This window comes from Ixodes scapularis, unplaced genomic scaffold (genome assembly GCF_016920785.2).
Source record: "Ixodes scapularis isolate PalLabHiFi unplaced genomic scaffold, ASM1692078v2 PGA_scaffold1__304_contigs__length_218370807, whole genome shotgun sequence".
Taxonomy (NCBI): Eukaryota; Metazoa; Arthropoda; class Arachnida; order Ixodida; family Ixodidae; genus Ixodes; species Ixodes scapularis.
Genome location: NW_024609846.1, coordinates 2,121,787 through 2,134,927, shown reverse-complemented (window position 1 = coordinate 2,134,927; position 13,141 = coordinate 2,121,787). Strand labels below are relative to the sequence as shown.

At 46.6% G+C, this 13,141-nt stretch overlaps 1 protein-coding gene across 1 annotated transcript in view; it reads left to right on the top strand.

Annotated features, from left to right (window-relative positions):
* The window catches only part of LOC8024431 (mucin-17), a 63,525-nt gene extending 51,585 nt beyond the window's left edge, over window positions 1–11,940 (top strand). The window contains exons 23-24 of the mRNA XM_042290593.1: window positions 2,340–2,741; window positions 9,756–11,940. Of these exons, the coding sequence (XP_042146527.1) occupies window positions 2,340–2,741; window positions 9,756–9,871 (518 nt within the window). The 3' untranslated portion in view covers window positions 9,872–11,940. The remainder of the gene's footprint in view (window positions 1–2,339; window positions 2,742–9,755) is intronic.
* Window positions 11,941–13,141: the final 1,201 nt, after the last annotated feature.

The following is a 13,141-nucleotide window of genomic DNA, read 5'->3' as shown; positions in this document are numbered from 1 at the left end:
GTGACCACAGTGTAGTGCGACGGCATATTACCGACTTTAAACCCCGTCAAACTAAAACTTTCTTTGCTTGCACGTAAACAGCGGAAACATGTAAGCTACATCACTGAACACATATGCAGACGAAGTAGAATTGACGCCGTCGACGCATTCACTACACGCTTCAGCTCCTCCTCAGCAGACTCCTCAGCTCGCCTTCATTTTTCCGCATTGCGTGCCTTCTTGATTCTTTGGCTCGTAATGTAAAACTACACGCAAAACAGAACCTATATATTAAATATATTATTAATTAGCTCGAATAAACTTGCGTGGTTCATGCACAGTTGTTGAAATAAATGGCCAGTGGGTTGTGTTGCCATGCAAAATAAATAAAGATATTTTATTTTTCGTTTCTCCTTTCTGTGGTGCCACCTATGTAGAGCAATGTGAACCATCCTGAAGCGGGAACACAATCAGGTCACCCAGCTGGCTCTCGTCTTCCCACCTGCCTTTCTTACAGATTGGTTTCCCCCACTGTTTTCCCCTAAACCTCCCTCACGGACGGTTCAGTACACGCTACATTCCAAGTAAACAAAATTAAAGCTCTCGATAAAGATTTCTTTCCGTAAACCCTGGGATTTTTCTCATTTAAAGGGGCAGTGCAACAATTTTTGCACTCTGGCCAATTAACTGTGGAAATTAATCTGTGTCACCTATGAAACGAAGAACAGAAAACCATATTTTCTTACGAGCACTAGGTTTTACTTATAAAAATGAAACAAATCGAAGGTCAAAGTGCCTCTCAACTCTCCACGCCGCCTTTTGAGTGATATGCTCTGGGGGATCATGTGGTTTCCCCTTGGGTTCTCTCTTCAGAGACCTCAGCCGCTTCCTTTGCGATTCTCGACTTTTAAAAGATTAGCATTGTTGACAATTGCAGCGATCGATCGACACAAAAGACGGTTCGCCATAGGGCCGACGGCGAATGTAGCAGCGAAGAGGGACAGGTTTTTGTTGACTTTCGTGTATCCCCCAGAGGCCATCGCCGTAGTTCCCGTAACCACCACACGCAGCTGCAGATTGGCAAATAATTCATTTTTTTCTTTGCCATTACACAGCAGATTAGCAGTTTTTTGGGGCAAGGTGACGCATTTTTGGTCACTTGTGCCTCGATAAACAATACAAAAAATGCAAACTGCCAAATCTTTCAAAATGAAGATCGTGGGGGATTTAAAATCCTTAAAAATTTTCGGTTTTTCCTAAATAAAAAAAAAAAAAATTGACTACGGGCCGGGGGGGGGGGGGGATTCTTTCCCAAGGTTTATTGGTACAGGCCAAAAACACGAAAACCTACTTACAAGTTAGTTCAGAGAATTTAGATTACTTAACAAAGTTCAGGTCCAATTGGAAACAAAAGCAATTTGAGCCAGGTTATGTTACATAGGACTTGCGTCAGGTTTTGTTAAACACCACCTGGCAGCGTAAAGGGGCCCGCAATCATATTTAAGCGTCTATCTTTTTTGCATTTCACCGTTTCATTTATTTATAAAAGTAGTTTTTGTTCACTATTTTAGATCAAAAAAGTAACAAATGCAGTTTGTAAAGTACGGAAACAACAAATGACCCGTCGACATACCTGCCACCAAGCGATGGAAAACACGGCGCATACTAGAAAGGTGTGGTGGGATCAGGTGCCAACGAGCAGCGAGCGCAGAAAGGTCCCAGATGTACGCGGCGGTGCTGTGGTCGTACGGACTGGAGGATCCGATCGGCTTTGAGCGCTCCCAAGGCCTTCGGCGAGCAGCTTTGGTATGCGGTTTGGCCTTTTAGCGGTATGGCAGCGCGAAGTGGCTCCCGTTCCGAACTGATCTTTACCCCATGTTTGCTGTCGTTTGTGGCCAATGAAGTGTCATGCCGAATCAGTGTTTAATCGCGCAGCAAATGCAATGCGAGCCGCTTTGGCTGCCCACTTCATACAGCCTATCCAAAACATGCTCTAGTGGCGGCCTCTCGAGCCGCCGACACGGAGTGCGGCAGCCGTGAGCGCTCGCCTAGCTCACTACCCCTCGTCTAGTTCACGGCAACCCAAGTAACCAAGGACGTCATGAAGGAGGTTATTTTTTGCTTGTTTTTGTAATTGTGATTTGCCTATAACTTCTAAAATAAAGTGAAAATGGAGAAAAGAAAAGTTTCATTAGGTTACCACGTTCACTGCACTCAGGTTCGGTGCAAATTAAAAACCAGTAAAAAAGTCCTTGCAGGGCCCCTTTAAGGTGCGTGCAGCGGCAAGAGAATTTTACGCAAAGACCTGAAATAGGCGGAATACAAGACATCACCCATAACGGGAGCCCACTTTCTTTCAGGTCCCCAGGACGTCTACCTTCCTCCCCCCGATGTCGACACGGCCCCACCCGACCACGTCACCTCGAACGGTCCGACAACGCACCCCACGCAGTTCAGCCTGGTGGACGTCGATGCCAGTGCGGAGCACGCCAAGCAACCAACGCCGGGGAATTTCAGGCCCGTGCTCGGCACAACCACTCCGCCGGCGCCGTCCTTCTCCGTCAAGAACTCCCCGGTGCTCAAGCCCTTCTTCCTACAAAGGACTACGGTGCAAACCATGCAGGGCGGATTTGCGCCTACCGCTGCCACGGAGAGGGAGCCGATTGACGACCCTGCCACCACCACTGCGGAAACGACGCCATCGCCAACGACGACGTCCACGAGCGGGCCCCAGCAACTGTGGAACGTCTTCCAGGTTTCAGGTATACAGACCTTTTCTGATTACCCTCGTCCCCAGCCACATATTTTACACACCCGGTGTGGGGGATGAAAAAGATGCAAACCTTACTACCTGGAATAAGTAACAAAAATATAGAAGAGCCGAAGATGAATGACTGTTGCGATTGGAATGTGAACACTTCCCAGTGGCTTGGTCAGCTCAAAAACACTTATGTTTTCCTCCATACCGGAATTTCCACGATACAAGATGGCGACGTCCATGTAACTTGCTGCAACTTGAAACCGGCATTATGAATGCTCCAAGCGGATATGCCTCAGAGATCTAACATTTAGTTCTGTGCATGCAGTGCTTGGTGTCAGTTTTACTAGAGCATAGGTCCTCAAACTGGGTACCCAGGGGTTCCCCATGCTCCGAAATTTCCTTGGCTGTCCCTACCATTAGGTAAAATCTTCTTCCAATCAAAGCACTGTCTTAGAAGGTCCAACATATCCATTGATATAAAACAATGTGCTGAACGCTCACTAATATGTGCACTTTTGCTTACAAGGTCTTGTAGGCTTCTACGCTGTGTTACTGTATCACCGCTAATATCAAAATGGGTTTCCCAGCTATCAAGAGAGATAAGGGTTTCTCCAAGTCTATGAGAGCCCCTGTGCTTTTAATCTCAAGGAACTCCTTTAGCTGACAGCCAGGAGACCCTTCCTGTTCTTAGCATTAATAATAAAAAAAAGCACTGCAGAAGCCCTTTAAGCAACAACTTGACATACCAAGGAGCGATTGGCTCATTGTCACGTAATTTATGGGTCAGATCAGCTAAACTAGTGCTTAAACAGAAAAATGCACGTTACATACCGGCAGAGATGGTTGAGGAAATTCGGGAGCTTGGAGTGTCGTATAAATAAAAGTATGACCGTACTCCGTTGTGTCTCAGACAGCACTCGCTGACTCTTTATTTTCCTAGCCCTAACGATACAGTCGCAGCGCAGCAGCAGCGCTCGGAACCAGCACGCCACCGCTCCCACTCCCGGACGTTCGCTGAACCACTTAAACCCAATAATGAGTCAGTAACACTACATCTTCCCCCCTTTAAAGTTCTATGGCCCTAATGTACAACTGAACTAGTCAGCTCGACGTTCAGTCATCAAATCCCAGTCTTTTGGGAGGTCTCACGATTCGACCCGACCGCGTATGCTGCAGTCCGACGGGAGATCTCGCTGTGTTCTGGTTGGCACTGCACGTTTCACCAGAGGTCTCCCGGGGCGAGTCCTGCGGCTGCGGCAGGGGAATCACCTGGCTGCGGTTTCTTCTCAGGGTTCCAGAACTTGTTTCGACGTACAAGGATCTGGGCGTTTGAGCATGGCCCATAACCGTGCCCAACGTGCGAAGCTCTGGAAGCCAAACCGGATCGTCCTCTTTGAGGGGTGCCAGTGGTCTTGCTCTGTGGCGCCTGTCATAATTCCGCTTCTGCCTTTGTCTCTGTTTCTGATCCTTCCTTTTCCATGCTGACTGGTTGAAGGTTCGGGGCTTCAGTTGATCAGGATACATGGGAAGTCTGCTGCGGAGCCTTCTTCCCATGAGTAGTTGGGCGGGACTGAGCCCTGTAGGGCCTGGCGTGTTGCGGTAGTTAAGCAGCGCCAGATAAGCATCTGCACTCTTCTTCACAAAGCTCTTGATTGTCTTCACCATTCGTTCAATTTCCCCATTGGCTTGGGCGTACCTCGGACTTGTTGTGATATGTTGAAACCCGTAATGCTGGGCGAAGTTCTTGAACTCTGTCGCGGAAAATTGCGGACCATTGTCCGTAACTAGGACCTCCGGTATCCCATGTCGGGCGAATATACTCTTCATTCGCTCTATAACAGCCTTTGCTGAAGTGGAGGACTGAAGAATGGCGACTTCAGGATACCTGGAACGGTAATCAACCAGCAGGAGATAGTTCACACCATCGAGCTGGAACAGGTCAGCGGCGACTTTCTGCCAGGGCAATTCTGGCGTTTGAGACGACAACATCGGTTTTCGAGCTTGATTCTTGTACATCGCACATTCTGCACACTTGTCTACGATGTCTACTATGGCCCTGCTGATTCCCGGCCACCAAACGGTCTCCCTTGCCTGTGCTCGACATCGTACAATCCCTTGATGTCCCTCATGGATCCGCGTTAGCATCTCTGCTCGAAGACACTTGGGAATGATAAGCCGGGGTCCTTTCAACAGTAGGCCTTGGCACACCGTTATGTCGCCTTGCTCTCCAAAGAACGGCTTCAGGTTCCATGAAAGTTTGCTTTTCGATGGCCAGCCGTCCTCACAGTACTTGAACAAACTTGCACAGTCTTGGTCCTCCCTCTGGAGCTTCCGGATCCTCTGAAGAAGGTCTTCCGACGCCGGCAGTGTGCTGATTGCCCCCAAAACAAATGACGAAACCTCGGCAGGGTTCAACATGCCCTCAGATGACGCATCTTCGCAGGGCGCTCTCGAGAGCGTGTCAGCTGTTGCCATGTTCTTTCCTGGGATGTATTCGATCTTGTACAAATATCGCATCAGGCGCATTCGAAACCGTTGCACCCGTGGGGGCAGCATATCCAGGTTATGCTGGCCCAGCAGTGGGACCAGGGGCTTATGGTCTGTCTGAAAAACGAACTCCAGTCCTCGGAGATACTCTTCAAATCTCTCAGCCGCCCATGTCAGTGCGAGGGCTTCTTTTTCGATCTGCGCATAGCGCTGTTCTGTTGGAGTAAGAGAACGAGAAGCGAACGCAACTGCACGGAGTTCACCATCTCATTGTTCTTGAAGGAGCACCGCTCCCAGGCCATGGGATGAGGAGTCGGCTGAGACGATGGTACGAGCAGAACTGTCATACTTTGCAAGGCATCTCTCTGACGTGATCATTTGCTTGACTTTGTCAAGGGCTCGTTGTTGCTCCAATCCCCAAGTCCACTCATTGTTCTTCTGAAGTAGTTCACGAAGTGGTGCTGTCACTTGCGACAGGGTGGGCAAAAAGCGCGCAACATGGTTCACCATACCCAACATTCGTCGGAGTCCAGATACATCTGTAGGGGCAGGTAGAAGCTGGATTGCCTTGACCTTCTTTGGATCTGCACGGATGCCATCCTTGTCGAGGATCACTCCCAAAAACGACACCTCAGTGACGCCAAACTGACACTTGCCGGGGTTGAGCGTCACACCGGACTGGGCGAGTTGCTGCAGGGCTGCTCTCAGTCGGTTGTCGTGTTCTTCTCGCGTGGCTCCGTAAACCAAAACATCGTCCATTAAATTCTGGATACCTTGAAGTCCGTCCAGAATCTCTGTCATCTTTCTCTGAAAAACTTCAGGTGCCGAGGTTATACCAAAGGGCAGTCTCTTGTAGCAATATCTCCCAAATGGTGTTATAAACGTGGTCAGCTCTTGTGACTCGGGGGACAAGACAATCTGGTGAAATCCAGAGTTTGCGTCTAGTTTGGAGAAAAACTTTGCTTCGCCGATGTTCGCCAGAACTTCCTCCACGGTGGGCATGATGTGTCGCTCTCGACGCACAGAGACATTCAGTTTTGTAAGGTCGACGCAGATTCTGATATCGCCCGATGGCTTCTGAACGGGTACGATAGGAGCGCACCAGTCGGTCGGGCCGTGAACTTTTCTGATGATTCCAGTGGCTTCGAGTCTCTGTAGCTCCTTTTCGACTCCTGGTCTCATCGGAAATGGAATCCGTCTTGGCGTGCTGACTGCAAATGGTTCCGCGTCAGGTTTGAGCTGAATTCTGTGTTCCCCTTGGATCGTTCCAAGCCCTTGGAACACTTCCGGACACATACTTTCGTACTTGGACCTGTTGTGGGAAACGTCGTTGAGAAAGCGAACCATCCCGAGGGACTCGATTGCTGGCATTCCCAGCAGTGGCATTTGGAGATCTCGAACGACGTAGATAGTCTCTTCTGAAACCTTACCCTGCCACTCGACCACAGCCTTAAACTTCCCCAGTACGCCCAGGCTTTTCTTGTTCGGTCCCTTCAAATCCTCGGCTTGCAGAAGTCTTGGCGGCTTGCCAGCGAAGTCTTCTCCAACGACGGTGACGTCAGCGCCTGAGTCAATCTTTGCTCGGAGCGGGTGTCCGTTCACAGTCACCACAGCCAAACGCGCGTTCGGTCCGCTTCGGCATACGCTTCCGAGGAATGAACCGCTCTCAGACGCATGCACTTCTGCAACGTGCGTCTTACTCAGGTTTGATAGCGCTCTTCGGCATTTCCTGGCGAAGTGTCCAACTTTCTTGCATTTCATACACGCTTTGTTTCTTGCCGGGCAGTCTCGTTTCTGGTGGGGACCGTACCCACAATTCTCGCATGCTTGCGTCGGCGGCCCGGCCTCGATCTTCGGTGCGCGTACATCTCTCTTGCGCGGCGGCTTGGAAGCGGAGTCTGCATTCAAGGCCGTGTCCTCGCAGCGTCGCGAAGGCTCAGTTTTCGCCAGGTCCTTTTGCTGCTTTCTCACGGTCTCTCTGAGTCGGGCTTTTGCCAAAGCTGTGTCCAGCGTTAACTCGGCACCCATTTGAAGCGTTTCTGACAGCTTCGCGTCTCGGAGGCCCACAATAAACCGGTCGCGGATGAGTCTTTCTTTCAACTCGCCGAACTCGCACCGTGCCGCCAAAGTGTGCAATTCGGTAACAAACTGGTCCACTGTCTCCTCCGCTTCCTGTACACGTCGGTTGAAACAGGCGCTTTCGTAGACGACGTTCTTTGAATGCACAAAATGGGCGTTGTACTTCCCCTTTACAAGCTCATAGTTCTTGAACTCAGCGTCGGTGAGGTTAAAGGTCTTCAAAATTTCTCTTGCTTTTCGTCCCATGCAATATAGTAGGGATCTGACCTGTGCCTCCTGGGTTCTTTCGCTGAGTCCGGATGCAAACATGTAGTCTTCGAACTCGTCCAGCCACGCCGGCCACTCGGCCACGTTGTCGAAGTTGAAGGGGGGCGGTTGTTGGACGCTGATCATGATTTTCGGTTGCGTGGAAGCGGAAGGCTTTTGACCGCTGGAGTCTGACTGGTCCTCGTCAGACATGCTTTCCGGCAACGGCGGTGGGAGTTGTCACTTCTGACACCATGTCGTATAAATAAAAGTATGACCGTACTCCGTTGTGTCTCAGACAGCACTCGCTGACTCTTTATTTTCCTAGCCCTAACGATACAGTCGCAGCGCAGCAGCAGCGCTCGGAACCAGCACGCCACCGCTCCCACTCCCGGACGTTCTCTGAACCACTTAAACCCAATAATGATTCAGTAACACTACATGGAGAACTCATGAGGATACACTGGGGAACCGCCGAGTTCCCAAGAACCCAGTTTGGGAACCCATGTGCATGGATAATGGTGAGGTGTGAAGTAAGTCAACAGTTCCAGAGAAAAAAAAACTGCTATTTTACTGACCTGGAAACACGCTCAGAAGCTCGAGCTCATGATTGGGGTGAACGACAACTGCAAAATGCAATTACAATTTTAATATACTACAAACATAACTTCAGAGGTGGCAGAACTTAAAAATTAGAGATGTGCAAATATATTCAAAACTTCTAATAATTTGAAAATAAGTATTGCTATTCAAATAGATATACCATACGGAACAATTTCACCGTTTAAATCATTCGAGTTTTTCGAATATTAGAAAATTATGAATGTCCTAAGAATTCTCTAATTTCTCAAGTCCACCTTCACCGCTTTGTGTTGGCATAACCGTAGAAACGGCTGACGAGGCAGAGCATGCGGACTGGCTCGAAGGGCTCCGATATTTCGCTCCATTCACATTAAATGTAAAACATTCACGTATGAAGACATTTGAATCCAATTCGCAGTATATTTTTAATATTAATATTCTATTTGCAGCCACAAATTTGTTATTCATGCCTATACAGAAAATAAGTGTTAGCTGTTACCTCGTTAAAATGATTATTGCATCTCATGCACTGTCAGGTCAAGAGGTCTGACCATACAATATGTATGTCAAAAGAGAGTTAGTTCTTTAAATGTTTCAGGGACCAGTTAAATGTATTATACAAAGTGAAACCATTGATGACTACACATAATTTTTTGCTTGGCAACTTTCACATCTTCCGAAACAAGATAGGTGATGCATCAATTTTGTCAGGAGGTTCTTGGAAAGTCCAGATATGAGCAGTGCTCCAGTAAATTATTACCGATATTCAATGTATAAGCCACACTAGAGACATGGTTGACAAACAAAATTTACCATAAACAGAATGCTCACCATCACACTCATCAAAATAGCTGCTGAAGAGAGCTTTTATATAATGCCACTGCTGCTCACATTGGAGTTTATATCTCTAATATAAAATGCTTTTGGACAGACTAATACAGGGCATCACAAAAGAAAATTTACACATTTTTTTTTTACCGCAAAAATAAACTAGGCATTGCTGAACGCTCATCCTCTGCCCAAAGGTAGCGCTAGAGGTCACAACCAGATGCCAAAGTTTCAGCCCGATCCAATACCTTATTCAAATGTTATGCATGATTTTCTGAAAATTTCAATGTGAAAATGGCCGCCGACGGAGTTTTCGAATACATGGGGCTCTATGGCACCAGAAACCGAAAACGGGCAAAAATGGGCTCCATTTTCCCATTGAAATTTTCAGAAAATAACTTTTGATTAAGTCATCGGATCGGGCTGAAACTTTGGCATCTGGTTGTAACCTCTAGAGCTACCTTCGGACGGAAAATGTGCATTCAGGGATGCCTAGTTTATTTTTGCGGTAAAAACAATCCTGTAAATTTTCTTTTGTGACACCCTGTATATTACAACATCTGCAATGCCATCCAGCCTGCAGCTTCAGTAAACTGAAAAAGGCATAGCAAATGTCGAACCTCACGGCCACGCTTTTATCCAGGCTTCCCTTTTGGGCTTTACGAAATGTCTAACACCTAGCCAAAGAATGTTTCACAATACTAACGGAAGGATTGCTGCACGATTCCGCCCCAAAAGCTAACAAACTGACAGAGACAGAACTGACCAAGGTTACTCTCCGACGCGTTTCCAGGCTGCAACATTTACGGACGGCTGTACGGAGTCAACGAGGTGGTGCGAGAACTGAGCAGCAAGTGCAAGGCGTGCACTTGCACGTCCCTTGGAGTGCAATGCAACGACACATGCTGACGACCCGCAGAGCACCAGAAACAACCCTGACATTCTTTCATCAATAAGACGTCCAGCGATTCTCGTCTCGTTGGGCCTCCATCGAACTGTCAAGTGCCGAGATGCGAAAGCGGCCTTCTCGAGATGAGGACAAGCAAAGCAGGACCTGGCATTGCTCGTGCCCAGAGAAAGTGCAACTGGCTTTTCACTTTGTACAGTGTGTTGTATGACAGGTTTGTAGCACGGGCAAAGTTTGCAGCGTGGATTCAGTTGGATGAATAAGATCTGGGCGAACTGCACGAGCTCATTTTTGCATATGTCGTGCCAAGATTTGCAATGCACTGAGGTACTACATATATAGCTAGACTGCATAGTTTTGGGCTAAAAAATAATGGCAAGTAACATTAATACCTGGGTCAAAAAGTAAAGAAGAAATAAACAACTTTCTTGTTTTCTTTGCAGTTTGTTTTAATAGCAGCAATGGCAGTGCGAGTCCCGCAGCCTAAAAAATGAGCTGAATATACGATGAAAATGGCTTTATAGCAGCAGGCTACCATCCCCTTCAAAAACCAGCAATGATGCCCCATGCTGGCATTGGTCGTTATCGTTAAACAACAAGCGACTGTTTGCTGCTGATGGATGAAATGGTTTGATTTAAATTTTTACCATGCATAACCTTGAATTAGCTGTCTTCTAGAAACTATGCCAACTAGCTATGCCTCAGTTGCAAATAATGATACGATACCTCGAGGAATGGACTTCTGCAGTCTGCAGCCAGATTGATTCACGCTGCAGTGAAGTTAAATTGAACAATTCAGGTAAACAATATATTTAAAAATATTATAGTATTTTCTGCACCAAGATTTAAGTATATTGGTTGTGCTGGAATCACGATAAGACTACAGTATTGCATTGTAAGAAGTGAAACAACTTGATTTGTTTGGAAGACACCTGAAACATAAATCAGATGAGTACATACAGCTCACTAATATTCAAAAATGTAAAAAATGTTTTTTAAATTAAGGAATTTTTAATATCCAAGACCTGCATGTGATAATAATTGCAAAAGCCTAATAACTCTCAACTCCTCTGAGAAAAAAAAAGAAACAAGAACAAAAAAAGAAACGGAGTTCAACGAGTGCCATGAGAAATGCGCAAAGTTTTGATCTTGACCATCGGCACAATTTCACATTCCATCCTCAAAATCAGCAATATTTCCCAGGGCATTCTTGAGTTCAATGTTTGCAGAAAGTTCCACAAATACAGCCTTAACAAACAACTACTATTACAAACCAAATATAACTCCACTTTACAAAGGAAGAGTTATACTCCCCTCCACTGACTGAAACGAAGGGTGTAACATTTTTAAGAAGGAACCCTGAAAGTTTGTGATTCATTTCTTTTTTTTTTTTGTGCGTAGCAGTGCGGTCGCCGACCTTTCAATAAGTGGTTTTCCTGTTATTTTTATGACCGGTGAATGCATGCGGGGTCCGTCTACACACTCTTATTGTACATATACGAGACTTATTTATGTGCCGACAGGGACAGTGTTGTGAGACAATCGCAGTTACCACGCCTCGATCAAAGATTGCTTTTCTAGAACTTTGCGAACCCGTAGCACTGTCAAGAGCGGAGGAACAGCCCACATAAGCAAACCCTGTGTTGTCGTCAGTTTTTCATTTAGTATTTATGTCTTTCACACGACTGAAGAGGCAAAGAAGTGTTTGTAAATACGTAGATAGCTTCGCTCATGTCCCATTCCGTTTCTAGGATTTTCAGGGCTGCATTTACGCAGTGTGTTTACAACTGGCCCAAATCCTCTTTTATACCGGATTGCTACCTTTGAGCCAGGAAACAAGCACACAAGTTAGCCACCATTGCAACGAAACCTGTCGCAAAAGACAGCTTAGTAGAACATTGTAGAAATTCAGTAACGATTTGGGCTTCTTGTAGTCACGCTGCTTTGAAACTATTCACAGGCCTCCGGTGGATTAAAAAAAAAAAGACGTAAAAAATGGCTTGAGAGAGGGGTGGTGAATGTGTACATGTATTTCCCAATTCAATCTAGGTAATAAAGTTTATCTTTGAAACAAACGTCTCGACTTTCATGCGAAGCGTGAACCCTGTTGTGTTGTCGCTGCTAAAGCCATGACATAATTGACGCTTCAGAGAAATGACACTTCGGCCAACTTATTGCTTAAAATCATTGTTGCTGGTTAGCTAAAGCTTCATCTGAAATCGGAGAAAATGCTTCTCTGTCCACGTTAAAACAGTCGACAACAGAGCAAAACGATATCGCCAGAGCTTGCCAACACCACACCTAAAGCTCAGGATGTAGTCAGATTTTTCAGTCGTAACTGCTGCCGATTGCGCCTTCTCTGCACTAGGCAACGAAATGACGGTGCCACAAAACAATTGGAGAATGGAGAGCCGATACCTTAAGCGTAGCTGATTTGGTGGCTCTAGTCTGAGAATTCTATGACAATTTCAATATAGTTTGCCCTTAACAAAACACAACAAGCACAGGAAGTGGCAATAGGAGGAGGAACATACAAACAGTGCTCTCTTTGTGCGCCACTTTAGGCGTTCCCATTTCGTGAATTGAGGCACACTTGGCAAGTGTGCCTCAGTGCCTCCAGTGTGCCTCAGTGCTGGCTATTTTATTTTAGAAGACATCTCGATTGCGTTGGCACAAAACTTCAGGCAAATGACTGACCGCCAAAATACCATCATTGCAACTTTTTTTCGCCTAGATCAGTGTTCTCAAGACTCTCAACAGTTCTATTGCAAAAACAAATATACAGTAAAACCTCGTTAATTCGGATCTCATGGGACTGGCAAAAATGTTTGAATTATCCGAAAGTCGAATGGACAAAGAAAACTGTGCGAAAACGTTTCTCTGTGACATACCTTTAATTTGAGAAGAAATTTGTTATTGCCACCTCCTTTCTGTTCGACATTTGGGCGGAGACGACAACTTTCCTTAGCGCGGTCAGGTACTCCACCGAACTTCAGAGCTACGCATCCCGTGCGCTCACGATTTACCACAGCAAGGCCTCTTCTAGTTTCGGGTGCACCACCTACTACAGCCCCTTTCTTTTCGCGCTGAACTTCTCGCTCTTGAAAGCCTGCAAGATCTCGGCTTCAATTTTCACATACATGGCCAAAGTGCTTCTCTTGACATCGTAACTCTCCATCACTTGTTGTCGAGAGACGCCGACCTTCAAGGCCCTCAGTATTTCCACTTTCGTCGCTAAATTCTTGGCCTAGTACAGCTGCAACGAGAAACAA